General features: G+C 40.0%; 1 protein-coding gene across 2 annotated transcripts; it reads right to left on the reverse strand.

The window, feature by feature from the left end:
• Positions 1 to 1,458: 1,458 nt before the first annotated feature.
• Positions 1,459 to 27,937, reverse strand: LOC127447417 (WAS/WASL-interacting protein family member 1-like). 2 transcript variants are annotated; one of them, XM_051709293.1, is made up of 9 exons: positions 27,675 to 27,937; positions 23,742 to 23,839; positions 18,139 to 18,268; positions 17,854 to 17,979; positions 16,671 to 16,856; positions 15,942 to 16,430; positions 11,010 to 11,192; positions 4,558 to 4,662; positions 1,459 to 1,829 (listed from the first exon to the last, which is right to left on the reverse strand). In XM_051709293.1, the coding sequence occupies exons 2-9, from the start codon at positions 23,793 to 23,795 to the stop codon at positions 1,783 to 1,785; spliced, it is 1,320 nt and encodes a 439-aa protein (XP_051565253.1). In that variant the 5' UTR covers positions 23,796 to 23,839; positions 27,675 to 27,937; the 3' UTR covers positions 1,459 to 1,782. The 2 variants fall into 2 exon arrangements, with proteins under 2 accessions (XP_051565253.1, XP_051565252.1); XM_051709292.1 differs by having other exon boundaries at positions 15,942 to 16,856.

A 27,937-nucleotide genomic window follows, 5' to 3' on the forward strand; every position in this document is an offset into this window, starting at 1 on the left:
GTGAACATTAACTGAAGCTCCTGACCCATATTTGCATGATTTTATACATTACACTGCTGCCACACGATTGGCTGATTAGATGATCAGATGAATAAGTAGATGTACAGGTGTACCTAATAAAGTGGCTGGTGAGTATATGTTCTAAGTACATGGCTATATAAATGTCAGGCCAGGCAAGTTGTCATGTTTTTATTGGGGTAGGTTCCCACTTGTTTTAAATGTTGTAAATTTATACAGTTTATTGTTAGAATATTTGTTGGCTAAAACAATGGTTTGATATTTTTGTATATTAGGTTTTTACACTTTTGCGGTTTCATGAATTGTTTTGTGTTTTATAAATGTTTTATGGTTTATTGTTTTTGCTGAAAAGGCTGTAAGTAGGCTGTTTAATGGCAGGTTTTGTACCATATACTAGTGTCACAACTTACACCACTATTGGGACATTATCACAAAAGGTCAGTTTGTGGAAAATCTTCAAGAGCATTTTTGTAGCCTAGACTTTATGGTATGTTGCTATACAGAAATTGACTCTCAAAAATATAGCTACTGTGAGAAATATTTACTGGAGCCTGGTAATGAATTATTAATAGAATTGCACCACTAGATTTGAATCTTGTGTTTAAGGGTGTGACTAAACACAACAATATACATACACAGCTGCAGTAACATTGCATACTGAAAGTGCATAACCAGAAAAAATCTTATTGAATTATAGATGATTGTGTTATGATCTCATTTTAGAGAAAGTTTGGACATCTTCCATGACCATTTTACTAGTCCATAACCATAAAAGCACTTTTTAGAAAAAAAAAAAAGAAAAGTACTTTTTTATCTTTCCTCCTCTCTTCTGCAATTTCACTTCTCTAGCTGTGTACTATTCTGGTTTACTGCTGTACAGCACTGCTAATTGTGGCTCCTTTATTATAAATAGCTTGATTTTCCTCATTTGTAAGTTGTTTTGGATAAAAGTCTCTGCTGAGTGAATAAATGTTAATTTAATTCTGCTGGACAGTGCATTTGTGTACTGAAGGGGATGAATGTATATAGGCTACTTTATACTAACATTTCAGGTTTACATTGAAATTACATATTTTTCATAAATGAGCTGTATATTTTCAACAGTGACCCACCATGACCCTCATTCAACATTTGGTGTCAAACAATAGACTATCAGTAGTCTGTAAATTTGGCATATCAAAATGTATCATTGCTGACTAGAAAGTCTTGTGAGTCTGCTACAGGTTGTGTGTTTCTACACTGGTGTGCTTTAACTATTCTCATTCTTGGTGAATTTGATAAACTATGTTTCATTTCTGAACACTTTTAACTCCTTTTTATCAGTGTCTTGTGTTCAGTTTAAATCAAGATTTCAAAATATCACAGTTGCGTTTCAGCTGTCAAGTATGTAACTAACTGTCAATCACAGACATACAAAGTAAAAATTTGATAAGTATTCAATATAGTATCCAATTTTTATAAAAGAAAAACAAACAAATTTGTTGATTGTTTGTTGATTTGTGGATTGTTAAACTTTCTGATATACAACATGATGGCAGGATGGACTTTATTAGCTATAAAGTATATGGAAATACATTTTTACTATAAGGATGTAGCTCAGAATATCTATGTATGAAACACTATTGTATAATCACTTCAAAGACAGCAATTCAAAGTTTAAAATCTATATAAAATTTTTAAAAAAATCCCTATTTAGCTAAGTGAAATCAAGCTCATTTAGATCTAGATGTGAACTAACAAAATTATTGCACGTCCAAACGCTTTTCATCTGGGAATGGGGGGCAAAGGTGGTGCTCCTCTGTCTCTCACCCCTGAAAAATAAACAAATATAAATGAACTGTTATTCTGAGATGTTGCATAAATGTAAAATATGCAAACAGGTTAAGTGTCTACTCTAAAAGTAGAAAAGAAAATATCAAATATACAACTATTACTGTGCCAAGCAAGGACGGATTAAGAACCCCCCATGACGTGTCACGTGACTATGTTCACCTTTATACGCTACAGGACGCTTGCTAGATTTGGTTGGATTTTTCAAACTGATGAAGAAAAGTTTGGAGTAATGTCTCACACGGCCAGTTATATGTACATTTTAATTATGAACTGATCCAAAATCATGCGTTATCAATAGGGATGTGCACAGTATTCAAATATTAAAATCACTATTCTGTTATTCTGCACGTATTTAAAGGTCTTCAACCCGATCTGAGTCCGACGGTACCCAAAAAACCTACAGTAGGCTATAGGGCGTTACGGGCTGTTCACACGTGCGTCGAGACCATGTAAACACGCACTGTACGGACATCTTTGATCGTTGTGCCACAACTCACTGTTAAGTTTAAAAGAACTTTAATATTTATAAACACATCTCAAGACACCAGTGTTCTGTTTTACAATTCGTTGTGCAGGACCATTGATTTTTGTAGACTCTGTTAACTTAAAAATAATTTCAATATTTATAACCACATCTCGAGACACCTGTGTTCTTCTGTTTCACCATTTGTTGCACTGCATCAAGCTTTTTCAGCTCAGGTGTCACAAATGAACATTCTGATGAAGTTCAGGTTGCAAAGAGGAATTAATGTGACTGTTACACATGATTCCAGATTGTTTTTCACCTAGCTAAGTTTCAGCGCTTAATAAACGGTGAGCCAATGTTTTTTTCCCCCTTTTGCTCTGATGTGCAGACAATAATTACACAAGTTAAAGCTGAATCATTTAAAAATCAAAGCATCCCGAAGAGGTTCACTGCCTCATGGAAAGTGAACCTGCCCCTGCAGAATTATGCATTTTCCATTGATTAAGAATAGGCCTACTATGTTGCAGGCAGTGACAGAGATTATTTTTGTTCATCTTTAATGTGATTTTATCATGTATTGCTATTTAGGCTCATAGGTCACTGTGCACTTTATTCCCTGCTATCTGAGATAGTGTTTGACGCATCCATGGCAATAAACCAAATATTACAAAAGGTTACCATGCACATATTTAGGGAGTTAAGGCACCTTTCTCTTTATCATTAAACATTCAACATTTTAAAGTCCTCTATACTGTTGCACGAATTATGTCGCTTATATGAATTTAAACCATCAGCTTTGTACACAGCCAGGGTAATGTCACGGTCCTGTCACTCTGTCAGTCTGGGTTTTTGTCTGACGGGACCATGGCATCATCGTCCCATGTCTGTCTTGTGTTTCGTTTTTTGTCTTTGTGTAAGTGCACGGTTTCGGTTCTATTCCCTGCCATGTGCTCTTTGATCTGTCTTGTTTCATGTCAGAGCACGGTGTCTGGGTCCTGACTTCCTGTCTGGTTCGGTTTCGGTCTGTGTCGGGATCCGGACACATTGACAAGGGTGCGCCTCGTGTCACGCTCGCGTTGCGTTGCGCACCCGGGTCACAAGCTATCTTCATGTTGTGCTGAGGTTAGCTCACTTCGGCCTAAGGTGTCAGGTGTGTGTGTGGCTGAACTCTTGCACAGGTGTCCTGTCTTGTTTTTGTCGCCTGTTTCATGCATTGCGTGGCGTTTACCTCGCAATGTACGCTCAGGTTTCGTTTAGTTTCAGAATGCGTGGCATCGCTTTGTTTGGCGCTGCTAGGCATTCTCTCATCTTGTTTGTCGGTTGGCATGGGCATATATTTCCTCATTGTCTTGGCGATGTGCGCTCATGCCATTTGGGTGTTTTGTTGTCTTGTGAGAGCACATGGCTTTGTTTTGTTTCTGTATCGCCACGTGTCTCTGTTTTACGTCATACCCCGCCTCCTTGTTTGCTTATTATTAGTTCATTTCCCTCACCTGTCCCATTAACCCGTTTGATTTCTCTTCCTATTTTAGTCTCCTCATGTTTGCTGTCCAGTGCCAGTTCATCTCGTTTCCAGTCATGTTTTCCATTTGGTCCTGTGTGTTTGTTTGTTTATTCCACTCAGTCAATCTGTCGGTCGGTCGGTCTAGTTTCCTGTCCTGTTCATCCCTACCCGGTCTGGTCGGTCCTGTTCTCCGCTGCCTTCTGCCCCAGCCCTGGATTACCTTTTTCCCCTATGGGGTAGTTTATGTTTGTTTTTTCCCCCTTGTGGGAGTTTTGGTTTGTTTTTGCCCTTTTTGTGTTAATAAATCTTTTGTTTTTTAAACTCCGCACTTGGGTCCTGAGCCTCATTCTCAATCCTGACAGTTTTTTGTAAATCAGACTCTGTTCTCTGTAGTCCTTCAAATAAACGCACTGCACATGTGAGACGCAGATTCCCTGAGTGTGCACTCGAGTGTCTGTGCTCACGCTCACGCATTCGGCCAAACAAATGGTATTTCACATAAGGCTGATATTTATGTGGATTTATAATAGGTATCTCAAAATCAGCCCAGTCGGCCCAGTGGTTAATCCATCCCTGGTGACAAGTATAAGCAAGATACTAGAATCACAACAACACGCAATGAACAATAAGCTTCAAAACAACTGTCATCTATGATGAGGGTGTTAAATTAAGTAGAAAAAATAAGACAAAGAATTATAACATATTACAGTGCTGCATAAAATACTGGAGTGCTCACCTTTGCCCCCTGACTTGCTCGGGTAAGTCTTCTGAAAGGAGACATAAGGCTCTGGTGGAGGCAATTCAGACAGATGATGGAATGAAAATCTCATCCCCCATTCATCTGTTGGGAAAGAATACAAGAGAACAAAAAGAGTAGGGTCAAATAAAGTCAATCAACTGATAATAATATTTATACTAGCACTGAGCTCTAAATAGTAGTTTTTTTTTTAGAATGGCTGCATTTCACTAATGGCAATAGCTCCTATGTACCAGTGTCTCCACACTGCCTTCTGATCACACACTTGACCTGTCAGAATGAGTAACCCTGGAGGACCCATGCTTCTGAAACTCTTTTCGAAATAGAATGCTAACATACTACTCTTAACGTCATTGCAATTTATGTAAGTAACCTATACATTATGCAAATGTCTATATGCTTGGGAATGGCTGGAAACCATGTTTACTCAAAGCCAATCGCACACTACACGACTTGCAGTTGGTTGCCTGAGCACACTTAACAATTTATGGTGATTTTGTTTTCGGTCATTGTGTTGTGCAACTGCATGACTGGGTGTACCAGTTACACAACCATTCATCCCCAACTAAAGCCCTGTTTACACCGTGTATTAAGATGCGTTTTGGTTGATCCGATCACAAGTAGACCTGATAGTCTCTTTTGACTACTTGTGTTCAGATTGCGAGGGGGGAGACCCTGATTTCATGATGGCATACATCAATCATTACATCAGTATATTACCGCATGATAATAAAGTGCAAAAAGTAAAAGAAGAAAAAAGCACTATAAACTGGCGCACAGTTTCTCTTAATTATACTTTCATTTTATCTAAGCATAAACATACTAAAGAAGATCTGTGAAGTTCTTGTGCATGTATGTGTATTCGCTTTTTTAAATTTTGCAAGTAACTGCCAACGGTATCCGTGAGTGGATAACAGGAAGGGACAAGACAGAGATGTGATTAAACTGCCTATAAAGCACAGTTGACATTAAACAAACTCATGTAATGCAGTGTTGTTATAGTAAACAAAAGAAATTATTGAAAACAAAAACAAACTGAAACTAAACTAAAATACTTCTTCATAACTCCAAAACTAACTAAAATCAAATAAAAATGATCTCGAAATAATATAAGTTTGATTTTTTCATGTACTAGGGTGAATACGGGTAAAGTGGGACACTTTTGGAAATTGTACTTTTATTGACACTTTGAATTATGATCCAAATGCCACATAACTATAAGATTATACATTTACAGAAAGCTTAGGATGTCTTCTACCTTTGTCAAAAGCAAAAAAATTTCAATACTGGGATGTAGAACCTTGAAGAACCTCTTTTGACCAAATCCCAGATTCTTTTAAGCAGTACTGGTAAAGTGGGACAAAGGACAAATGATTCTTTAGAAATTATATACAAAGTATTTGGAATTCATTTTTATATTTTCTTATACACTTTTACATCATATTATTAAGTTAACATTTACTTTTTCATAACCTTAAGAAGATTTACATCAAATTTCTGTCATTTTCTTTACCATTGCTTTTCCCACCGGAGGTCATGAAATGAGCTCTGCCACACATCCCAAAGTAAAATCATCAATTTAAAATATCAAAAAGATAAAGGGATAGTTGACCAGTCTCATCTTTATTCACCCTCATGCCATCCCAGATGTGCATCACTTTCTTTCTTTTCTTTTGCTGAACACAATTTTTTTTTTAAGATTATCTCAGCTCTGTAGGTCCATATAAGTCAACAGGGTCCAAAACTTTGAAGAACCAAAAACGCATAAAGGAAGCATGAAGGTAATCCATAAATTGTTTAATCAATTTCTTCAGAAGTGATCTAATCTGTTTTGGGTGACAACAGACCAAAATGTAACTCCTTTTTCACTGTACATCTTGCAATTGCAGTCTACAGCAACAATCATGATTTCAAGCTTGATTTACACTTACTAGTAGAGTTTGCAGAGCACTAGATGGTGCTGGGAAATATAATCGAGCTTAAAATCATGATTGCCAAGGAGACTGCTGATGTCAAGATTTACTATAAAAAAGGACTTAAATATTGATCTGTTTCTCACCCACACCTATCATCAGGGTTGAGGAGTAACGGAATACATGTAACGGGATTACATATTTAAAATACAAAATATAAGTAACTGTATTCCATTACAGTTACAATTTAAATCATTGGTAATTAGAATACAATTACATTCAAAAAGTATTTTGATTACATGTTGAGATTTTATTGTCATTTGTTTCATTTAATATTTAATCCTTACAGATGGAAAACATTTATACATATAAATGATGTGATCCAAAGTGCATTTGAACAGCGGTGAAACACTTTCTTATGATGTGTTACATTCATACGAGCAGACAGAGAAGTAAGTTTGAAGTAAGTTTGGAGCAGAAGAAATAGAAATAAACCTTGTGTAAATTGTCAGCTTTACGCTAAGCTAAAATGCTATTTCTAGACATTTTACATGAACATGTTACCAGACACGATCATATTTTTTTATCAAGAAAATTCACATTAGATCATAATTTCTTTTTTTTCTAGTAAGACCTTTGATATTAGGGCAAAAATCATATTCTTGATAATTTTTGTACTGTTTTCCTGTAAAAATATCTAAAAATCCTTAAAACAAGATCAATTTGATTTAATCTTGTTTTAGAAACAACACTGCATAAGATATTTAGGTTTTTCAGAGAATGTATTTTTAACATGTGTATTTTGTCTTACTGTACTGGTAGAGTTTTTAAAGTCAAAACAAGTGAAAAAATCTACCCATGCTGAAGAAGTATTTCAAAGTATTTAGAATATGTTACTGACCTTGAGTAATCTAACGGAATATGTTACAAATTACGTTTTACAGCATGTATTCTGTAATCTGTAGTGGAATACATTTCAAAAGTAACCCTACCAACCCTGCCTATCATATCACTTCTAAAGACATGGATTTAACCACTGAAGCCTTAAGGATTACTTTTATGCCATATTTATGTGCTTTTTGGAGCTTCAAAGTTCTGGTCACCATTCACTTCTAAAAATCTTCATATTGTGTTCAGCAAAAGAAAGAAAGTCATACACATCTGCGATGGCATGAGGGTGAGTAAATGATGAGAGAATTTTCATTTTTTGGTGAACTAACCGTTTACTCCCCAAAGATTAGTTTAGTAATAATTTATAATATAACGTTTAAGGAAATACATATGGTTACAATGGCGATCAAGCTTAAATATCCTTTGTCAGTTTACCCATGTTCACCCTATATTATAAAATTTGAAACATTTACAATCCACATTAAAGTTGAAAATACCACTAGATAGAGGCAACACAAGAATTCCATCAGTGGTTTAGTTTTAGTAATTGTTATGAAAATTACTAAAAATAAAATAAAAACTAACTAAACTGAAACTACAAAACACTGAGAAAACAAAAACTAAACTAAAACTAACATAAACTGTAAAAACTAATGAAAACTAATATAAATTGTAATGACAAATTGAATATAAAATAGAAATAAAAACTAAATTAAAAATCCAAAACTATAAGAACACTGATGTAACGTCTCGGTTACTACATAACCCTGGGTTCCTGAAAGGAGGGAATGAGATGCGGCGTCATTAGCTGATGCTGTGGGAGTACCTTGAAGGGGGTGGTGACCTTGAAACCCTACACCATCACGCCAATTTGACTGGCCTGTAAAGCTTGGCACTCTGCCTACGCTGATGTCATAGTGAGTATATAAACTGGAGCACAGCTACACACCGTCAGGATTTTCCAACTGAAGAGAGGTAGAGCGTGTCTCTCAGCCCATAACAGAGAAAATCAGTAGCTGCGGCAACACTGCGGCAATGCTACCCAGCGTCTCGTTACCTCCTTTCAGGAAACCAGGGTTACTTAGTAACCAAGAGATTCCCTTTCAAGAATGTAACTTCAACGCTGCATCAGAAGCTGATGCTGTGGGAGCCATATACCATCACACCATAGCGCTGATGAGCAATGCCTAATACAGGGTAGCCAAAAGCAATGCTGCAGCCACACCTTCATATTGAAAAATAAAAAGCGAACAATAAATCAGTGGCTTAATGTCAAGACAGAGACACTAGCCATGCTGGGTAGTGGATCAGTGTCTCAACACTTATTCCCAATTAGTGGAAATGATGGGAGCAGAGCAATCGTCTGGCCAATAACTTTGGCACAATAACACTAGCCAACAGGGTAGTGAAAAAGTCACTAGCCAACAGGGTAGTGAACTATTGTGCAAGTGCTCTCATTCAACCCAGGAATAGAGAGACCACAGCTTTTAATCTAACCCTGTATTTAACCATTTATTGGTTAATGATCAAACATCTTCCTCCATGAATTCGCTGGAGAAGAAGGAAGACATATGCAGGTTATAAACCTGGTGAAGGTGTTAGGGGAAGCCCAATCTAGAGCCGGAGGTATGTCTTCTAGAGACACGCCCTTTGACCGTGCCCAGGAGGAGGCCATACTCCTGGTCGGATGAGCTTTCATGCCAATAGGACATTGTATGCCTTGCGAGTCATATGCGATTGCAATAGCATCCACGACCCAGTGGGATATTCTTTGCTTGGAGATGGCCAAACCTTTTTTTGCGGACTCCAAAGCAACAAAGAGTTGTTCTTATACCCTGAATTGACCCATACTTTCATAAACATGCCTAATGCCCTCACTGGACAGAGCATGTGTAATCTCTTAGCTTTGTCTGAGTCAAAGGGAGGAGGAGAGAATGCCTGTAGGGTAACAACCTGAGCCCTGAAAAGTCAGCACATTTACCTTTGAAATTCCACAGCCGAAGAAGGCGTGGGCGGACGTTGAGCACGTGTCAAACCAGCAAAAAACTAATTGCCAAGCAGTCCATTTTTACTGAAAGTGATGTTAAAAAGAAACTTGCCACTAAAATGATATCCTTGTCTGTTGTGAATATTCAGTGTAGATGTGTACAAAGCACCACCCACACAGAGGTCACCCGCCATCAGGTGGTGGTGGCTCAGTGCAACGAGTTGGCTCAGCTGGATTTCCACTAACTTTTGTGAATATGTTTGTGCCTCTTGCAGCTGCTACGAGGTCTGTCGGTCATGCTGGGGGCATGGCAGATTTCTGGCATACCGAACACCAGGGACTGTAAATAGTGTGCTCGTTCCCAGAATACAATGACAGGGAAAGTGATAGTTTTGTCCAGGGAATCCATAAGAAATTGCTCCACAGGGTCTATCCAGCATATATGCCTTGCAATGAAGATTTAAGTTTGTGTTGTGACATGGCAGTTCTCTGGCATCTAAAAAAAACAGGCATCTAAATGACCTGTGTCATGCCACAAACTCGTTCTCAGCTTGCAAAACTAGGGAAACCGAGAGGGCTGCCTTGGCGACACTTAAAATCTCTGTGTTGCCACACAGCCATCTTCTGGCATGGCATCAACAACATTGTTGTTACACAGTGGTTACACTAGGCTGGGCTCAGAGGCATATGATCAAACTGGTGCGATCTGCATTCATGCTGTTGTTTACCAGCATAGAGGGACTAAAGTGGTTTTCATAATGAATCAGCTGCTCAAATAGTCTTTTCAACATCACAATATCTTTATTTTTTATGTTACAAATATTCATATAATCACAGAATAAAAGTTTAAACCCGTTACCGTCGGAACTGACTGTTTTGATGCAGCGATGCGGCGCTGTTTTCTGATGTCAGACAAAAGAATTTATAAACTTGTAAGTCCACTTGTGGCATCTCCCATTTCGTCCATCACTCATTAAACATTTAACACTTTCAGTGCAGCAAAGTGGAAGGGCAAGGTTTTTAGAACCATCTATGCTTGATGAACACATAATCCCATGCTGCATTGCAATGTAAACTACATGCTGGTGCGCACTGTAAGCAATCGTGTTCACGATTGCATCTTATCTATCATAATCAATCATAAATAAACTATTTTATAATTATCACATTATATGTTTGATAATATATAATCTGTCTTCCAGTGCATCTGCTGTGAAGTGTAAGGTCACTTTTTTTTTTTTATTACAGCACACAGTACAGTCAGTACAGAAAAAACGAATGTGCGAAAGGGTTAAGAAAATAGTCCCAGCTCAAAAAAAAAAAAAAAAAAAGAAAAGATTTAGACTTTAGAAACACACACATACGAAATACACACACATACTGTATATATACGAAATTAACGCGTTAATTCATGCGATTAATTAATAATGTTTAATGCATTAAGTTTTCTTTAATGTGATTAACATGTTTACCAATTTTCATACAGTATTAGATTCTGACATTTTATTCAGCTCCGTGTGAGTTCTGAATACTGGTTGGAAAAGGTCAGAACCTTTGTGATGTGTCCGGGGTCATTACACTGATGCACAGACCACACACACACACACACACACACACACACTCACAAATAAAAAATGTACCTGTGACAGGTGGAGGAGGGTAGCCATTGATTATGTCAGGGGGAGATGGGGGAGGGAAGCTAGCTGCTCCGGGCCGGTCGGGGGGTGGAGGGGGTCTGACTGATCCACCTGGCCGATTAGGAGGAGGTACAGGGGGTGACACTCCAGCTTTGTTTCCTCCAGTGGGTGGAGGTGGAAGAGGGCCTGGAGAGGAGATCCAGTTACATGAAGAGGAATCCATGGGATTATAAACCACAAAATACCAAAACAAATATTTCATTATACACCCTCATAACAATCATCTAAACTGTCTGTGTGCACGTACTTTAAAATGCACTCTTCATTTATCTTTCCTTCTATGCAGTACATTGTAATGTCTCCATCGCATGTTTTAATACACTGGACACAATATTAACCTCACAAATGCTATAGCTGGAAATCATTTTTGTTTTTTATCTCACTGTCACAATTAAAAGAATAGTTTACCCAAAAATTATAATTCTCTCATCATTTACTCACCTTCACATGAGAACTGACACGTAAACAAGCTTCTCTAATGAACCTGTACTGGAGAGCTTTTTCATGCATATGGAATGCATTTTTACTTTGTTTCTCACGCAAAGTGATTGTATCACTCAAGAAGACATGAATTAAACCACTTGTGTTGTATGGTTTACTTTTATGCTGCCTTTATGTCTTTGTTTGTGTTCCGCAGAAGAAAAAAAAGTCATTCGAGTTTGAGGGTGAGTAAATGATGAGACAATTATTATTTTGGGGTAAACTATTCCTTTAAGTAAAAATAGAGGTACATTTTAAATAATTTCACTGCAGTGGTTTGAGCTGCACTTATTTCTAACACACACACACACACACACAAAAAAAAAAAAAAAAAAAAAAAATGGCAACTTATTTAAGCAAAAAGGTACAAGAGGCTATGCTATATTGTGAATATTGTAACGGCTGAAAGTTGTTGTTAAGCACAGCGCAAAGTGAAGGAACTGCTTCGGCTGTGAATATACTCACAATACGGCAAAGCCTGGAATGACTTTTGGCGTTTATAAAATGGTTACCACATGATAAATGTTAATATATTTTTTTTAACAAAATCATTAAATGCCATCCTTAAGCTAGAAGATATAGTCCCTGACAATAAACTGTTATAGAACCTATGCAATAAAAAATTATAATAATAATTCCGCTACTGTATAGGTGATGCACAGTGATATAGGTTTTTTTTTTTTTTCTCTCTATAATCGTTTAAAACAAAACATGTTTTCTTTGGAATACTGTTTTAATTGGTAATCAATTTATAGGTTGCTCCGATGATCTCAGCATCTCTTTCCATCATGTTTGTCTTTTTTAATACTCCTTCAACGAATAAAAGCCAACAGTTCCTTAATGACATCATCCTCCAGGAAGTAGCATCATTTTTGGTGGAAGCACACTCATCAGTAAGTATTAGCAATGGATTTTATTAATTCTGTAATTTTTTATGGTATTAGTTGGTTTGTCTCATTCTAAAACATTCCGTCCAGTTTGATAAAATTACAGAAATCGGCTTTATAATCAAAATTTGGATAAATGATGGATAAAATAAACTTCAAGTTGACACTCTCACCCTCACTGACGATGAGCTAATTTTAGCTCTTTATTCCTATCCTGTTAGGTTCCATCCCGTTACTTTTTTTGACATTCAACCTGATCACACAGGAAGTTGGAATGTTGCTTCCGAATGTTCCTGTATGCTGACACCGAACCCCATTATGCCTAATTACTTGCAAGCGCCATCTCCCTTCAGACATTTTTGCATTTGAATAGCATGCAGACATGATTTTTGTAGTGAGATTTCACAGAATGAGTTTCATTCTGTGCCATTTTAGTCATCATTGAGTCTGCGTCTTGTACTCAGGGGGACAGGAATTGGCTGGTTAGCAGGTCCCTGTTAGCACCTTCTGGAATGTTTCTCCATAGACAGCCATTCAAAAGTAGGCGTGTTTTATGACAAAAATTTTTTTTTTCCAAGAACCATTTAAATGTAAATTATTTCATTACATTATAGCACATCATCATCCGGTGACGGATTGTTTTTGAAGTGCTCTTAAAAGCGTGAAATTTATTTATATTTTTCCCTATCTATTTCCATTGACGAGTGATCAGTCACGTGACACCCGATCCTGGAACTGAGCGCCCATGAGCAAATATGGCAACCTCCATTTCGCTAGCTTTCTGGGAACCCTGCGCTAGCTGAGCACAGTCATAGAGATGAATGGGGATGTTAACGGATAGCTCTCTCCAGGTATTTTATAGCTCCATGCTTGTACTTGTAATAGTCACCAATCACATGTCTCTCTGCCCAAATATGGATGATTTTTGCACCAATCTGAACCCAATCCGATTGGTTTAGCATTCCATGATGCTACATCATTTCCGATGATGTCATCTGATCCAGGAAAGCTAACTTGTTTTCAGCCAGATTGCAAGATGCCAGATAGCTAGATGCTGTGCACATTGTGCACACTGTGCTTTGTGTGGATTATCTAATGATTTATGCATCGATTACCTTGTGTGTGGCATCGTTTGAAAGATAATCACCTCCTCTAAGTAACTGTATGTGATATTTAATTTTATATTTATTTTTAGTGAAATTATAAAAGAAAATGCGACATATAAGCAACACCTGTTCACATGAAACATAAATGTCAAAGACATTTACTTAGCAATTACTCGCTATATTTTTGTCTGTGAGTAAAATAAATTCTGGTTGTATTCTACTCTTTAAGTGCTTTCTAATAACATATGACACATGGCTATTTGATGAGTTTGATGTTTTCAGTGTTGGGGAGTAACGGAATACATGTAATGGGATTACGTATTTAAAATACAAAATATAAGTAACTGTATTCCACTACAGTTACAGTTTAAATAATTGATCATTAGAATACAGTTACATTCAAAAAGTATTTTGATTACTGAAGAGATTACTTTGCATTTCATTGTCATTTTTTTCATTTAATATTTAGTGCTTTCAGATGGAAAACATTTATACACATAAATGATGCGATCCAAAGTGCATTTGAACAGCGGTGAAACACTTTCTTATGATGTGTTACATTCATACGAGCAGACAGAGTAGTACATTTGAAGTAAGTTTGGAGCAGAAGAAATAGAAATAATCCTTGTGTAAATTGTCAGCTTTACACTAAGCTAAAATGCTATTTCTAGCCATTTTACATGCACGTTACCAGGCACGATCATTATTCACGTTGGATAATAATTTCTTTTTTTCTAGTAAGACCTTTGATACTATTAGGGCAAAAATCATATTCTTGATAACAATTTTTGTATTGTTTTCCTGTAAAAATATCTAAAAAAAGTTTTTTCAGAGAATGTATTTTTAACATGTGTATTTTGTCTTGCTGTACTGGTAGAGTTTTTATAGTCAAAACAACTGAAAAAATCTTCCAGTGCTGAAGAAGTAATCCAAAGTATTTAGAATACGTTACTGACCTTGAGTAATCTAATGGAATAAGTTACAAATTACATTTTACAGCATGTATTCTGTAATCTGTAGTGGAATACATTTCAAAAGTAACCCTCCCAACCCTGGATGTTTTTACTGATTACAATAATATGTACAGCGCAAAAATGTTAATAAATTATCAAAACAGAACATTTCTGAGCACTTGTTCAGTTTTGGTCATAATGCCTACATGCATTGTAAAGTAGAGTTTCTGAGTTTCAAATGATACATATTTTGTGTTGGTCAAGACTGTAGTTATCAATATTTTGACAGTTATTTTTTTCTCACGGGCGCATCCGAGTTTAAAGGGTTAAATTACAACACTAGCATATTCATTTTCAGGTTACAGAGATGAAAAGGTACTGCATAACAATAGCTGTGTTTCAGAGTTGCAGAGTTTATGTATGCAAAAAAATCGGAATATCACAAAAACAATTTGCAAAAAAGCAATGTTTCCAACCAAATCTTCACTTCCAGAGAAATTGGAACAAAATAGAAATGAAAATGGAAGTTGAAGCCACTGTGGCTCTTTTATTAAATCTAATAATTACTTGCGGTTTAAAGCGTACAGACAAAATGCTCTAATGAACTTAATGTTTGCTAATGTTCAGCGGCAGATGTCTTATGTCTGGGAGCGAAAGTGTGTCAGACATTTCTGGGAGGTAATAGTAAACAATCATTTTGATGACAGGCTTTGCCATTTCAGAATAACCAGAGCAACATTTGAGATGATATGCGTGATGGTATTGAGGATATTCTCTGAGCAATTATGTATTCACATTACTTTTTTATGCCTTTATAAATTCCTATATAAATTCTATAGGAGCATATTCTGTAAATGTATTTCCGTTGTAGTTTATTCGCATGTCTTCTTACTGAATAAAAAAATTATCCACCTCAAGCAAGATTGTTTATACGCATTTTGGAAACATTTCGCATCTTGTTGTTTGTAACCAAGGAGCTCTAAAATACCTGGAGAGAGCTATCCATTAGCATTCCCATTCATTTTAATGGCATCTACCACAGGTTCCTTGGAAGTATGGAAAGTGGAGGTTGACATCTTTGCTCTTGGGCACTCAGTTCTGGGATCATCGCCAATGGGAACAGACAAGATAAAATAAATGTCTGTTTCACGCTTTTAAGATTCCTTAAAAAAACAATCTGCCACCAGAAGAAGATGTACTATAATTTAATGAAATAATTTCGATTGTAATGTGTCTTGGAAAAAAAATTATTAACATCAGAAAACACGGCTACTTTTAATGTAGAAACATGCTTTTTGCCATCACAGGGTGTAGTTCCAGCAACTACCAACAGGGGCTAGAAGGGACCTGCTAACTAGCTAATTGCTGACCCCCTGTTTCCATCGAGGCGATATCCTTAAATTCGCTTAAAAAACTTGGATGAAACCTAGCTACTGTCCCTACACATACCTGACCGTATGGATGGACTCCTTCCTGATGGTGGTGGCCTCTCATTGGGCGGTGGAGGCAATGGACTGGAGCGTCCAGGTGGTGGTGGAGGAGGAAGGCTGTTTCTTGGAGAGGCTCTAGAGTTTGGCTCCTCTTGTGTGGGTGGGGGAATCGGTGGCAGCCCCCCTCGTCCTGGAGGTAAAGATGGAGGTGGATTACCCATAGGCCTCTGCGACAAGGATGTTAATAGTTTACTCTCTGTTGATGGCGGTGGTGGCGGTAGAGATCCATTTCGTGAAAACGACGTTCTCCGTCCTTCAGTGAGTGGTGGAGGGGGAGGGAAGTCATCCGATGACTTGTTGGGGATTGTAGGTAATGGTGGCCGGGAACTGGCGGGCATTGGGGGTGGAGGCAAGGAAGACTGGAAGTCCCTCGAGGTGGGAGGAAGACTTGGACGTCTGCCTGGCAGGGTAGGGGGTTGTACGGCTGGGGAGGAACTTGGTGGGCGACCTCCTCCAGGTAGAGGTGGTGGGCCACTAGGAGAGCTGTGCTGTCCTTCAGTGAGTGGTGGAGGGGGAGGGAAGTCATCCGATGACCTGTTGGGGATTGTTGGTAATGGTGGCCGGGCACTGGCGGGCATTGGGGGTGGAGACAAGGAAGACTGGAAGTCCCTCACGGTGGGAGGAAGATTTGGACGTCTGCCTGGCTGGGTAGGGGGTTGTATGGCAGGTGAGGAACTTGGTGGGCGACCTCCTCCAGGTAGAGGTGGTGGGCCACTAGGAGAGCTGTGCTGGGAAGAGCGCACTGTGGGAGGTAGGGGTGGGGGTCCAGCCCTGACAGATGAAGGTCGTCCAGGTGGTAGGACTGGAGGTCTGCTTCCCGCTGAGTTACTGGGTGCTGGGAATCTCCCGCCTGTGGAAGGCATCGGTGGTTTTACTGTTTAAACGAAAAAAAAAAAAAAAAACAACAACAATGAATATGAAGGAGGATTATATTTTAAGGATAGCAACCTTCCAACTGTTGAGTGAATCTCACGAGGAAATGTTTTGGTCATATTTCACCCCAAAATCAAAACGAAAAAATTTGAAATTAATTTGTGCAAAAGACCTGTAGAAGTTTTTTTAAGTGTGACATTAAGGTCATGACAATTAAAGGAATATTCCAGGTTCAATACAAGTTAAGCTCAATTGACACCATTTGTGGCATAATGTTGATTGATTACCACAAAAATTAGTTTTGACTTGTCCCTCCTTTTCTTTAAAAAAAAGCAAAAATCAAGGTGATAGTGAGACACTTACAGTGGAAGTAAAAGCAGATATGTGACGCTTATAGTTTTATTAAAGCACTTACATTAATTCTTCTATTAAAACTTAAGCCGTAAAGTCGTAAAGTTTTTACGGTCGCTATAGGTTTTACAGTATTATGATGTCATAGAAAAAAAGTTGTAAAATTGGATATAACTTTACACAAATAAGGTTTGTAAGCAATTTTATCACACTAAAATCATGTTAACATGCATATTATTAAGTTTTGTGTCTATACTTTTGAAACATTGAGTATTTCAATGTTTACAGATTGGCCCCCATTCACTTCCAATGTAAGTGTCTCACTGTAACCCAGATTTGTGCTTTTTTTAAAGAAAAGGAGGGACCAATCAAAAGACATTTTTGTGGTAATCAGCATTATGCCACAATGTAGTCATTTGAGCTTAACTTGAATTGAACATTGAATATTGCTTTAATTGTCATGATTTTAATGTCACACTGAAAAAAGCTTCTACTGGTACTTGACCCAGACATGTTCTTGACAGGCTTCATGAGAGGTATTTATTCTGAAAACCAAGATTTGAATATGTTGAATATGGGATAAACACTATGTTTAATATTTTTGGGGGGATATGTAATATTAAACCATCATAATATGAAATGATTACCGTTGCTGTCTTTGATTCCTGGTGATCTTAGCCTGGGCATTCCACCCTGAAACAGCCCACCCAATCCAGCTGGAGCTCCGCCTCCTCCTCCTCCTCCTCCTCCACCTCCACCACCTCCTTTGGGCTCTGTGTAAATAAAAACATAATCATAACACATCTATTAGTTCTTCATAATGTTTTGGGCTTTGAAACATTATTTTCAAGTTGTGCGTAGTGTTGCATTGTTGGTTCCGAAGTTTGAAAGATTTAAAAAAAAATACTTAATACAAAACCAGGTTAACTCACTGTCCAGCACTGGGGCACTTCGATCATTGGTCAATGCTTTCTTCAATCGAGCGCCTTTGCTGATATCTGATAGTAAAGCGTTTCTCCCCTGCTGCTGAGATCTGCTCAGATTCGGTTTCTCTGTGTTTGCCTGGTGGAAATGTAAATTTAAGAGACTCTGTCAACAACACACATTGCTGTCAACTCAAAATAACTGTTTAGTCAGTATCTGAAACTGAATGACAAGAACTTAGAATTATGATGTACACTACATAATTTCTCAGGACAAGGTGCCATTTGTGTACCCATGACATGATACTAAACTCAATAATATTACTGGACAGATGAAACACTGTTTAGTGTGTAATGCAATGTGCATGTCCCTACTGATCATCATTACATTTTAATGGGTTACAGTACATAAAATAAAAACAACTAATCCTACTAAAATCTTTAGGATATTCACATAACCCTGGTTCTCTGATAACAGGAGTGAGGTATCTCACTTTGGAAATTCGCCTTTGGTGTATCCGACACTGGAAGCAAAGACACCATGTCTGTCAGCTGGCAGACCAATCACAGCAGTGATAAGGGAGCCCCACCTCCCTATATAAGACACCGCCACAGGTCTGTCCTTCATTCTCCGCATATCTCTTCTCCGTGCAACTGCAAGGAGGGAAGTGTGGTGAGATACCTCACTCCTGTTATCAGAGAACCGGGGTTACGTGAGTAACCTAGAGTTCTCTTTCTAACATTCGTTCGGTATCTCACTATGGCAGGGGTGTTCAAAATCCGGCCCGCGGGCCATCTGCGGCTCTATGGCTGCTCCGAGAAACTTTAGAAACAGAACAGTACTAGGCCCGCTATGGAGAAATGATCTGAAACCCACGAGTAGCCATGCCTCTAGTAGAATGAGCTGTCAAGCCCTCTGAAGGTCACAACCCCAGACTATTATAACTTAATATAATGGCTTCCACTACCCAATGAGACGGTCGCTGTCATGATATGGGTCTGCCTTTACGAGAATCAGCCCAAGAAACAAAAAGCTGATTACTCTTCCTCAATGTCTTAGTTCTCTCCATGTACAAATGTAGAGTATGAACTGGACACAGACAATTAAGCTGTTCATCCTCCAATAAGGAAAACGGTGGCAGGTGAAAAGCCAGCAAGTCCAACAGAGCGCAGAGTCACTCACCTTTGGCACAAAGGCTAGATTAGTTTTAAGAGACACTCTCGACAAATCCACCGCAAAGCGCATACAAGAGTGATGTACCGACAAAGCATGGAGTTCACTAACTCATTTCGCGGTTGTCAGAGCCAGTAACAAAGCTGCCTTTAGTGAAAGGAGCTTCAAATCCATACTTTCAACTGGCTCAAAAGGAGGCTGAGAAAGCATGTTCAGTACCACATACAGATCATTTGACGTAACTAGCGGTTTTGACACCCTGTTCAAATGCCGAACACCCCTCCTAAACCAGTGGTGCTGACCTATTGTTCTCAAGTCAATTTCCACATGACAGGCTGATATGGCAGCGAGATAAACCTTGACGGTAGAAAAGGCCCTGCCTTCATCTAAAAGTTCCTGAAGAAAATACAAAATGTCTGCCACGAACATAAAAATGGAACAATGTGTCTGTGTGCACGCCACTGCTCAAACACACTCCATTTCTGATCATACGTGGAGCGCGTTGAGGCAGCCCTCACGCTCTGAATCATTTTAATCACCCCTGGGGGTAAACCCATGACACTCATCTTTAGCCTCTCATGGGCTAAGCCCAAAGAGCTACTCAGTATAAGAATATTTCCTCCCGTGCTTGCGACAGCAAGTCCCTGCTCAGTGGGAGGGGCCAAGGCTGGCTGTACAAGAGTTGTGTCATTTCTGCTAGTCACAGTTTCCTCGGCCAGTACGGGGTGATCAGTATGACTGATTGACCGTATTCTCTTAATCCTCTTAGAGTTGAAATGATTAAACTTAGTGGGGAAAACACGTAAAGTAGCACGTATGGCCACGGATGCACTAGAGTATGCACACCCATAGGAGCACCTTCTCTCACCAGAGAGAAGAACAGAGGGCAATGAGTGTTTTCGTTTTGATGTGAAGAGATCTAAGGCAGCTCACTCGTATCTCTCCCACAGCTGACTCACCACCTGAGGGTTAAGCTTCCACTCTCCGTACAGATGATTGCCCACAATGAGAAAGCGTGCACCGCTCCACACAATCAGCTTTTGTGCCAAGCTGTGAAGTCGGTGTGAACGCATGCCCCCTTGTCTGTTTATGTATGCCACTGTTGACGTGTTGTCTGATCTGACAGGGACATTGTGGCCTTGAAGGTACTGTACAAAGTGCTTTAATGCTAGAAACACTGTCAGTAACTCCAGAAAGTTTATGTGTGCATTGCGTAGTAACGCGGGCCAAACCCCATTCTCTATTCTGCCTTCGCACACCTCGCCCCAACCTGTGCGTGACGCATCTGTCATCACCACTTTCCTCAGAGAGACATGAAGGAAAGGAAAGCGGGGATTCTCAAATGATGGAGAGTGAGCATCCCCTCTGACGTCACTGTCACCTGCGATTTAAATGCCGGCGAGGACACAAGTGCTGCGCTGCTATCCAGTGCTGAAACTCTCTCATTCGCAATAGTCCCAATATAATGACTGATGCTGTCAAGGTCATCAGACCCAACAGGCATAAACACAGTCTGAATGAGACTTTTTTCCCTCTCTGAAAAAGGGACAAACAGCTGCAAATCGATCCGATGTGCTCCTCTGACAGAAATGCTCGATACAGATCTGAGTTTAATCTGAGACCCAGATATATTATTTCCTGCGAGGGCACCAGACAGCTCTTTGGCCTATGTTCTCTTAATGAGACACCAGCGCTCTCATATCTCTCTCTGCTTGTTGCTGTGACAGAGCACAGAGCAGTAGATTGTCTAGATAAGCAGACACTCCTAGACCTGTTAATCTCAGCATCATTAGTGCTGATCCCACACACTTGCTGAACACTCTCTGTGCTAATGAAAGTCCGAAAGGCACTGTCAAATATTAGTAGGCTACTAATTTCTGTGTGACAAACATTGGTAAACACCAATGCGAAAATATGCATCTTTCAGATCGACTGACGTAAACTAGTCTCTAGGACGAACAAATTGAGAGAGTGTTTTGAGTGTGACCATTTTGAATTTGTACCTTCTGAGGTGTTAGTTGAGGTTCCACAAATCCAGGATGGGATGGAGTCCTCCCCTTCTCTTGGGGATGACGAAACACCTGGAGTAAAAACCCTGATGGCTGTCCTCCACCGGCACCACCCTTATAGCTCTTTTGCTCAGCAAACTGGCTATTCCTTCCTCCAAAATCTGAGCTGACTCCTTCTCTGCTGTTGACATTAACACCTTGTTGAAGAGTGGTGGTTTTACAGAGAATTGCAGGCGATAACCCCGTTCTATTGTAGATAAAACCCAGGGGTGGACTGCGCACGCACGGCAACTTTCTGCGTAAGCAGAGAGGGGCCCGCTGTAGCTCTCTCTCACTGATGGAGCTGCAGCACCATCTAGCGGCGGAGCTGGGGATTGCAGCTCTAAATTGGACATTATTCGGGAGCTTTATGTGTTTATTTTCACACATTGCTGTGCCCTCGGCCTACCCTGGGGGGTGGCCTGGTATGGGTCATGAATCCAGATTTCCCACCTCTATGGGTTGGGAACCCAGAATGTGACTGCTGCGGAGCTCGAGCAGTGACTTTTCGGGGATGGCAAGTTTCAAAAGCCTCCCTATCTTTCTTCCTTGAATCGCACTGCTGCCACATCGTAGAAACCACAGCCCCAAAAAGGGCTTTCGGTTCCACCAGGGCGTCCAGGAAGTCCATCTTCTCTCTCTCAGACAAACCCAGCCAAAGAGCCCATTCACCCATGACAGCGAGACCCATGCTGCAGCCGCAGCTCTGGAAGGCTCCTCTTGACGTGCGCAGGTTGAGATCCGCAATGATGCAGACCTCCTCTCACAACACCATGTCTGGCACCTCAGCATCAATTTTCCACCCCATCTCCTTCATCAGTCGGCCTGATACGTTGTAAGGAGCGAGGTGGCATTAAGAACCCTTACGGCTACGGCTGAAGATCAGTAGATCTTCTGATAAATGGAGGCTGACAATCTCTCCGTCTGTCCCGGCAATGAAGGGGGAGCGTACAAATAAGCCACCTGACGATCGAGGTGGAGGTGATTCGCCACTGATGCCTTGACTGGAGGGGGGCTGGACATCCCTAGTTCATCCATTCCGTGCACATCCAGCCAAGAGAAACCTTTAACAGACACTCTGTGAGAAAATGGCTTGTCTCAAAAATGTTGCATCTCCGCGATGCATGCTTGGACGGCAGGAATCAATTGTTTTACCAGGTCAGCACGAGACAGCAGCCATTTACTGTCATACAGGTCTCTCTCTGCACCTTGGCCCGCCTGCTGTGACGGCCAGTTGATGAAGAGTTTGGCTGCTGTCCATCTACACATTTCAACCAGGTCCAGCTCTCCCTGGACAGTAGCGGGGAGAATAGCATCATCCTCATCCTCCATGCCATTGTCCTCCAAAAGGTGATCATCATTGTAATCTTGTTCCTCTTCTTCCCTGTCCCCCACCAAAGGGGCAGATTCAAAGAGGGGAGGCAGATCGGTGGAAACTTCATCCATTAAATGGGCAGAGAAAGACAGGGATCCCCATTATTCGACACTGCTACCCGCTCCCTTCTTTCCAAAACTTGCCGTACGCACCGGGAACAGTGTGGGCAACACTCGGGATTAGTGAGTCCAGCCTGCGCATGTCTGACACTTAGTACAGAGTGGGTGGGAATCCTTGGGTGAGATCATAGATCCACACGTGCAGGGACGGGAGGGATCCTTTCTCTTCGCTCTGCACCTCAGTGAGCTCGCAGTCGCCATTACAGAAACCTGAGCTCAAGAACACAGAGCCAGTTCACCACAATGTGCCACTTGATTCTGTTAATACCCGGATCTCTCCTTAATGTGATAAGAACAGCCGATCTGCCAGACAGTAGGAGATATAACCACATTTAACTCTACCAAAACTATGTAAACCCACCTTGATGTGCAGGTTTATGCCTGAAGAAACAATATCGACACAACAGAAAAGTATATTCACTTCGACAGTGAATATATTTGCAAAAGAAAAAAGCTGCGCTCTGCGATGTACTTGAACGGCTCGTCTAACGAACTATTTAGCGACCACTCTTTGTGAGTCATCTTCATGGGGAAGAGAACAAGAATGAAGGAGAGACCTGTGGTGGTGTCTTATATAGGGAGGTGGGGCTCTGTTATCACTGCTGTGATTGGTCTGTCAGCTGACAGACGTGGTGTCATTGCTTCCAGTGTCAGATACTCCTGAGGCAAATTCCCATAGTGAGATACCGAACGAATGTTATAAAGAGAACTTGCTATTATTGAAAGAGTAAAGAGGTAAGTTTGATAATTTCATTATAATTACATTTATTATGAGAAAAATTACAGTGATTACATCAGTTTTTTATTTGTTTTAATTATTTGTTTTTGCACATTTTTGCAAAAAATGGAGGGTGTTTATGTGAGGTCCATAAAACTGATGGTTATGTGTGTTGTACCACAGCAAAGGTTGGAGGAGGGCCAGGAGGGGGTGGTGGAGGAGGTCCAGACATCTTTTCCTTTCTGTCGTTTTATCCTTCACTTTGTGCCTAAATGACTGAGTCCAAAGAAATATAGGAACTTATTAACAACAATTTAACAACAACCAACCAGGGCTGCATTTCCCAAAAGCATTGTAAGCTTAAGTTGATCATAGTGTCTCTACGATCAACTTAAGCTTACAATGCTTTTGGGAAGCACACCCCAGATGTTTAAGCAGATGAAATCAAAAGTGCCACACTAGTTCATCTTCAAAAGACAAAAAATTTACTCAAATTATTTTTATTTCAGTTTCCTTTCAGTTGTAAATTAACACCTAGCAATGCCATAGTAACCACAACCAGAACACCTTAGCAACACCCTTTCAATCACCCAGAATACCTCTGCAACCTCCTACAGTAACAACACCCTTGCAACCACCCAGAACACCCTTGCAGCCACTTAACAATGCCCTTACAACAACACAGAACGTCCTTGCAACCACCTAGCAATGCCATAGCAACCACAACCAGAACACCTTAGCAACACCTTAGCAACCACCCAAATTACCTCTGCAACCACCTAACAATGCCCAAGCAACCACCCAGAACACCCTTGCAACTGAATGGCAACACCTAGCAAACACCCAGAACACCCTTGCAACCACCTAGCCATGCCATACCAACCACAACCAGAACACCTTAGCAACACACTAGCAACCACCCAGAATACCTCTGCAACTACTTACAGTAGTAATACCCTAGCAAACACCCAGAAGACCCTTGCAGCTACCTAACAATGCCGTAGCAACCACACAGAACACCCTTGCAACCACCTAGCAATGCCATACCAACCACAACCAGAACACATTAGCAACCACCCAGAATACCCTTGCAACTGCATGGCAACACCTTAGCAAACACCCAGAAGACCCTAGCAGCCACCTAACAATGTCATAGAAACCACACAGAACACCCTTGCAACCATCTAGCAATGCCATACCAACCACAACCAGAACACCTTAGCAACCACCCAGAATAACTCTGCAACCATCTATAGTAGTAATACCCTAGTAACAACCTAGCAACCCACTAGCAAAGCCCTAGCAACCACAACCACAACCACCCAGAACACCCTTGCAACTGCCTAGCAATTCCATAGCAACCATAGCCAGAACACCTAAGCAACACCCTAGCAACCACCCAGAATACCTCTGCAACCACCTAGCAATGCCCTAGCAACCACCCTGAACACCATTGCAACTGCATGGCAATACCCTAGCAAACATACAGAACACCCTTGCAGTCACCTTACAACGCCAGTGCACCTATACAGAACACCATTGCAACTACCTAGCCATGCCATGCAATGCCATGCCAACCACAACCAGAACACCTTAGCAACACCTTAGTGACCACCTAGAATACCTCTGCAACAACCTAAAGTAGTAATACCCTAGCAAACACCCAAAACACACTAGCAACAATCTAGCAGTGCCCTAACAACCACCCAGAACATCCTTACAATCACCTTGCAACCCCCTAGCAAAGCCCTAGCAACCACCCAGAACACCCTTGCAACTGCCTAGCAATGCCATAGCAACCACAACCAGAACAATTAAGCAACACCCTAGCAACCACCCAGAATGCCTTTGCAACCACCTAGCAATGCCCTAGCAACTACTCATAACACCCTTGCAACTGCATGGCAATAACCTAGCAAACATACAGAACACCATTGCAGCCACCTAACAATACCAAAGCAACCACACAGATCACCCTTGCAACCACCCAGCCATGCCATGCCAACCACAACCAGAACACCTTAGCAACATCATAGTAACCACCCAGAATACCTCTGCAACCATCTACAGTAGCAATACCCTAGCAAACACCTAGAACACCCTAGCAACAATCTAGCAATGTCCTAACAACCAAGCAGAACATCCTTACAATCACCTTGCAACCCCCTAGCAAAGCCCTAGCAACCACCCAGAACACCCTTGCAATTGCCTAGCAATGCCATAGCAACCACAACCAGAACAACTAAGCAATACCCTAGCAACCACCCAGAATACCTGTGCAACCACCTAGCAATGCCCTAGCAAATACCCATAACACCCTTGCAACTGCATGGCAATAACCTAGCAAACATACAGAACACCATTGCAGCCACCTAACAATACCATAGCAACCACAACCAGAACACCCTAGCAACAACCTAACAACCATCCTGAACACCAGAAGTGTTTAAGATTATAATTCCCATCTTTCATTGATTGCACAAACAGATGGTTTCGCCCCAAACTCACACTATTGGCCAATGTTGTTGTGTTGGGCTTGTCGGGATACTCAAAAAAAAACAGAGCAATGTTTTGATAGAGCCACAGAGCCACAGTGTTTACACTATTCAGGAGAATCAACCTACAAATGACTTAGTTATATTTGTTTTCTATTTGCATATTACGCTGGTATAGGAGAAAGTGTTTTAACATTTAAAAAATTAAACACATAACATAAAGTTGTTTAACCTAAAACACTTTCTATATATTTGTGTAATTTGTGACCCTAAAGTAAAAATTGTTACAATTTAACCTGCTTTATGAGTAAATCCTGGTTGTAAATTTTTGACAGATCTTATCTGTGTTCACACTGAGGCTGATGACTTCCTGACAATAACAACAATAATGATTGCTGTTCCGTGCAGAGAACATCTCACAGCCCACAGCTAAACATGCTCTATGTGTCCATCTTCTGATGGAAAGATGGAAAAAAAAACACAGTTCTGTCACTTAGTTTGGGTGGTTGTTGAAATGACCTTAAAACAGTCCATGAACATGAACAAACACAAGCATCTAGTGACTGTATAGTAAATGGCACTAGTAACATACTGCAGTTCTTCAACTACATCATTTCAAGGACATTTAACACATTTATGCTGAGAGAAGTGGCTATCTAAAAATAATATTTCAAAGAACAAACTTTACATTTTTCAGTGAAAGCTTTGAAGTTATATTTAACATCATGCTGTCACTTCTTAAAGTGAAACAGCATCACTTCAGTGGCAAACTATAATGACAATATAAATCAGTGGACAAAAGACATTCTGACTAATTCTCAGTGGAGAGAATCCATTGTTTAAAGATTATGAAAATTATCAGCCTGATTTCATTATTGAACGTAGATTTACGTAACATTTAAAATAAATGTAAATGTTTGAATATCGCTGAAACGTACAATATGGACGTATTGACAGCATCTACATTTTTTTGGGTATTTACAGCTGTAGAAACACATTTTTATATTATAAATATATTTGTATAGTCAAATTTTTACTATGTTTTATAGATATTTTTGATTCATTGTTCTGTAAGCGCAAGTGTACTGTATTCACGTATTCACTTCATTTGTTGGGACTTTTAGTTTTACTTAAAATATTTACATTCATATATGGTCGTCTTTTATTTTGCAAAATGTGCTATTCAAGTAATGTAATCTGTAATCTAACTGAAATCTGATCACATGGATTTCAAATGTAATGTGTTACACTACTTTTTTCACTGAAAAGATTACTTTGTAATCAGATTACACTCAGCACTGCTAAAGACCCACATGTTTTGCATTGGAAATTCTGTTTGTATGAGGTGAAATACACAAAAAAGCAGCACTAAAACATATAAGACATAAGCAGTTTATTTCTGCCTTGTTTAGAAGCTGTGTGAAAACCAAGAGAGAGTGAGTTACATTTCCTGTATTGAGTTTCCTCTGTGGTTGAGCACTGTTAGAAACTCTGTACCTTAAAAATGAAACACCATCTTTCAATCCAACAAGGATGCTCACTAGCTTTCACCAGCACCCCTCACCCCTCCCTCACTAGCTTTACTCCATCATTTATATGATTATGGAATGACTCACCTGTGCCACCAGAAAATGCACCAAAAAGCATTTGGTGCCACCAGTTCCAAAGTTCTGCAAAACGTTTCACAGCACTTCCTATCTCTGACTCCACAGACCAATCAGAGTTTCTAAGGGTGCTGTGAGCAACTTTTCATGCAGCTGAACGAGTTGCAGATCGCAGCATGCAAACGATTGTGACCACATGCATTTCCTCGCACAATATCTGTATAATAGTGCAAGTGGCCAGACGAGGGCTGTTATGAACTCCAACTGCTGAGAAT

The sequence above is a fragment of the Myxocyprinus asiaticus genome, chromosome 10, assembly GCF_019703515.2.
Source record: "Myxocyprinus asiaticus isolate MX2 ecotype Aquarium Trade chromosome 10, UBuf_Myxa_2, whole genome shotgun sequence".
NCBI lineage: Eukaryota > Metazoa > Chordata > Actinopteri > Cypriniformes > Catostomidae > Myxocyprinus > Myxocyprinus asiaticus.

What these genes read in the sequence shown, in the direction of transcription:
- LOC127447417 (XM_051709292.1), bottom strand. Translation starts at nt 23,795, where the DNA reads ATGTCTGGACCTCCTCCACCACCCCCTCCTGGCCCTCCTCCAACCTTT. An exon ending in CTCCTCCAACCTTTGCTGTG is followed by an intron (nt 18,269 to 23,741) that starts GTACAACACACA and finishes CATTTCCACCAG; the next exon opens with GCAAACACAGAGAAACCGAA. An exon ending in CCCTCCTCCACCTGTCACAG is followed by an intron (nt 4,663 to 11,009) that starts GTACATTTTTTA and finishes CTTTCCCAACAG; the next exon opens with ATGAATGGGGGATGAGATTT.